We start from the raw sequence: 3,726 nt of genomic DNA on the forward strand, positions 1-3,726 counted from the left end.
GAGTGGTTTTCCACAGCTGTATGTTAACAGCACTAACAACATCAAACAGGTTATTATGGAAAGAAAACACCAGGTTTAATACCTTATAAAATATGTATGGAAACTGAACATTCTTGTAAGATACAGTTCAAGTCACAATTGAATTATAAATGTCATCAGATATTCTGATATAAAGAAAAGGTCTAGTTGGTTTTTTAAAAAATGCATGTAAACCATAAAAGATAAAAAGTATTTAAAAATACACAAAATTCTAACCACTGGGTTTAAACTTTGATCTTAAAAAAGTAAATATATATTTACAATCTTTAAATTTCACACATTTGTTACTTTTACATGATCTTTATTATTTAAGAAAAACTTCTTTTAGCCATTTATATAACAGAAAAAAATAGGGAGGCCGGTAGGTCATCACATATATAGCATCTAAAATATGAAAGGCCAGGGAGTTTATTATTAATGGAGTCATAAAACAGACTTAACCAAAAGTGTGTACTAGGAAACAAGCAGTTTCACTTCAGAGACTTCATTGCAGGAACCCAGTTTCCTTAAGTGGAAAAAAGTGATTATAACTAACAGTTATCTGAAGGGTGGTTGAGAGGATTAAATGAGATCACCTATGCAAACAAATACATGTAGGTATTAAGACAACATCTGGGGTGTGAAAGTTTAGTTCACACCAGAACCTTCCTTTAAGGCTTAAAAACCTCAAACAGTGTTTCATTCTTAATACAAGAACCAATGTTTAAAGCATAAAATCCTTAATTGGAGTGTTCAGCCCAGTTGATTATCAAAAGCTATTTATAAAATGCTTCAATACTGATGATATTAAAGCAACCAAAACTTTGTGATGCTCACAAGGTTTCACTTCCTGGGTTATAGTCCAAAGTCATTTGCCTTCTGAGAAGATTGCAGAGATGTCAGATACTTAATTTCTCAAACACCTTGGCATCAGCCTTCTATGTTTTCTGTCTATCATAGTCTCCAACCATCTTCTTGATGTGTGACAATTTGCTCTTTAACTGCTTGCAATGATCCTTCTTACTTTTGTAATCTGCAGACTAAAAAGGGAGAAAATGAATCACATAAATTCAACAAAATAAAAACAGGTCTGCTGGGAAGGCAGAGGTGAGCAAAAAAATGGAATATTTAGTTAGAGAATTGTTGGGAGTGTTAATCGAAGTAATATACTCAAGGTGCCTGGCAGTATCACTAAGCACACAGGCAGCTGATTCTGTTTGCTCAGTTCTGTCTTCTAACCTGGGTTTTTAAAAAGGATACCCCATTTCTAAAAATCTGTAAAATGACCAAGAAAACTTATCAGACTTTTTGCTAACACATCATCTAAAACTGTAAGTAAAACAAGAGACTGGTGATCTCAGTTGACTAGGGAAAGGGAAGCTGAATAGGGGATAAGAGAGATGGGAAATTTTACTGTATACCCTTTAAACTCTTATTGCAAATCATGATGCCTGTAATTGATCTTTTTTTGTTGTTGTTGTTGTTTTTAGAAAGGGTCTCATCCTATTGCCCAGGCTGGAGTGCAGTGGTACAATTATAGCTCCCTGCAGCTCTGAACTCCTGGGTTCAAGGGATCCTTTTGCCTCAGTCTCCCTAGTAGCTAGGACCATAGGCACGTACCACAGCACCTGGATAAGTAATTTACAAAAATTTTAATATAATTTTTGTTAATGTTTTAAGTCAATAGTGACTGACATGCCAAGTGTTAGCAACGATATAGGGCAATAGGAGTCTGTAGTGGTTGATGGGAAAGTAAACTGGTACAACTACTTTGGAAGGCCATTTGACAGTATCTACTAGCGCTGGATACACAAATGCCCATCACTTCTATGTTCAAACATTTACAAATATGTTTGAAGCTGTGATATTTTTAAATGCCAAAAATTGGGAACAACCCAAATGTTCATTAACAATAGAATGGATGAATAAAGTTGTGTTTTATATACAACACTACACAGCAATAAAAATTAATCAGACGGCCAGGCGTGGTGGCTCATGCCTGTAATCCCAGCACTTTGGAAGGCTGAGGCAGGTGGATCACTTGAGGCCAGGAATTTGAGACCTGCCTAGCGAACATGGTGAAACCCCATCTCTACTAAAAATAGGAAAATTAGCCGGGTGTGGTAGTGCTTGCCTGTAATCTCAGCGGCTCAGGAGGCTGAGGAAGAAGAACTGCTTGAGGTTGCAGTGAGCTGACATCATGCTACTGCACTCCAGCCTGGGCGACAGAGCGAGACTCCCTCAAAAAAAAAAAAAAAAAAACTAATGAACCATGGCTGGGCATGGTTGCTCATGCCTGTAATCCCGGCACTTTGGGAGGCCAAGGCAGGCGATCACCTGATGTTGGGAGTTCAAGACCAGCCTGGCCAACATGTAAAACCTCAAAAATTAGCCGGGCATGATGACACATGCCTGTAATCCCAGCTATTTGGGAGGCTGAGGCAGGAGGATTGCTTGAACCTGGGAGGCAGAGGTTGTAGTGAGCCAAGATTGCGCCACTGCACTCCATCCTGGGCAACAGAGCAAGACTCCGTCTAAAACAAAAAAATAGTAATGAACTATGAATGGACCCTTACAAACACAATACTGAGCAAAAGAAATCACACACAAAATACATACTGTATGGTTCCATTTATGTAATGTGCAAGAGAGACAAAACTCTATAATGTTAGAAGTGAGCATGGTGGACCCCTCTGCAGAGAGTGTAAACACTGGAAAGGAGTACAAGCAGGGGGTGGGGAGGTACTGGCAAATACATTTCTTGATCTGCATACACAGGTATGTAGTCACATTGTGAAAATTCATCATGTTATATACTTTGATTTGTCACTTTTCTGTATGTATACTTCAACTTTTACAAAATACATAAAATAAAAAATGAAAAACACGTAATAGAAAAGCTCTTCCTCCAGATGAGTAGGTATGGGAATTAGAAGAAAAAGAAGAGGAGGAGGAAAGTTCTTCCTAAAAGAAAGATCTTGGATACTTACTCCCTTCACTTGCTTCAGTCTATTGTATTCATCAGCAGCAGCCTATTAATGAGAGACACAAAGGAATATGTTTACTGGGGGCATTTTCTCTTTCAAAAGTAACATTCCTGATGTTATACTTTGGAGCTAAAAATGACAGCTTATGACAAAAATATAAGCAATTAAAAGAACAAAGTCATAAAGCTCTTAAAACTCAGCAGGAAGGTCTGAAGAAATTCAGTGAAGAGATATTTATGATACTGTATCTTTCACATTCCACTCACATAGGCAGGTAAACTATCTGTTCTGCTACTTCTCAGCTCTCCTCATGCCAGTCCCCATGCTACACTGACACCAGTAAGGTCTTTTAAAACACTGAGCGCTGATCAGGTAATATCCCACTACACAACTGGTCTGAGCTTCCCATTAACTTCTCTCTTCATCCAGTTTCCTACTTTTCCAGTCTCAGCACCCATCTTCAGCAACTCCTTTAAAAACTGAAACATTAAATGCTTCAAGATTTTGATCGTGTTTTCCTTATGGCTGAAATCATGCACCTCCCCGCACCCTTCTGTCTGGAAAATTCTTAATGATTCCCTCACTGTGAAGCCTCGAAAGACTTTATTTCTCCTATGAGCAGTTAAGTTATAGTGCTTTCTACACATGATACAAATACAGCATTAATCATATTGTCTAAATTGTTTAGATGTCAGTTTTTTTCTTTTCTTTTTTTTTTTTT

The 3,726-nt window shown here is 37.7% G+C and overlaps 1 protein-coding gene across 5 annotated transcripts in view; it reads right to left on the bottom strand.

The window, feature by feature from the left end:
* Positions 1-53: 53 nt before the first annotated feature.
* The window catches only part of OCLN (occludin), a 61,195-nt gene continuing 57,522 nt past the window's right edge, over positions 54-3,726 (bottom strand). For all 5 annotated transcript variants that reach the window (XM_011959320.1, XM_011959319.1, XM_011959318.1 and 2 more), the window contains 2 exons: positions 3,009-3,050; positions 54-1,058 (listed from right to left, as the gene is read on the bottom strand). In XM_011959320.1, coding sequence (XP_011814710.1) covers positions 957-1,058; positions 3,009-3,050 — 144 coding nt within the window. In that variant the 3' untranslated portion in view covers positions 54-956. The remainder of the gene's footprint in view (positions 1,059-3,008; positions 3,051-3,726) is intronic.

Source organism: Colobus angolensis, unplaced genomic scaffold (genome assembly GCF_000951035.1).
Source record: "Colobus angolensis palliatus isolate OR3802 unplaced genomic scaffold, Cang.pa_1.0 Scaffold49, whole genome shotgun sequence".
Classification (NCBI taxonomy): domain Eukaryota; kingdom Metazoa; phylum Chordata; class Mammalia; order Primates; family Cercopithecidae; genus Colobus; species Colobus angolensis.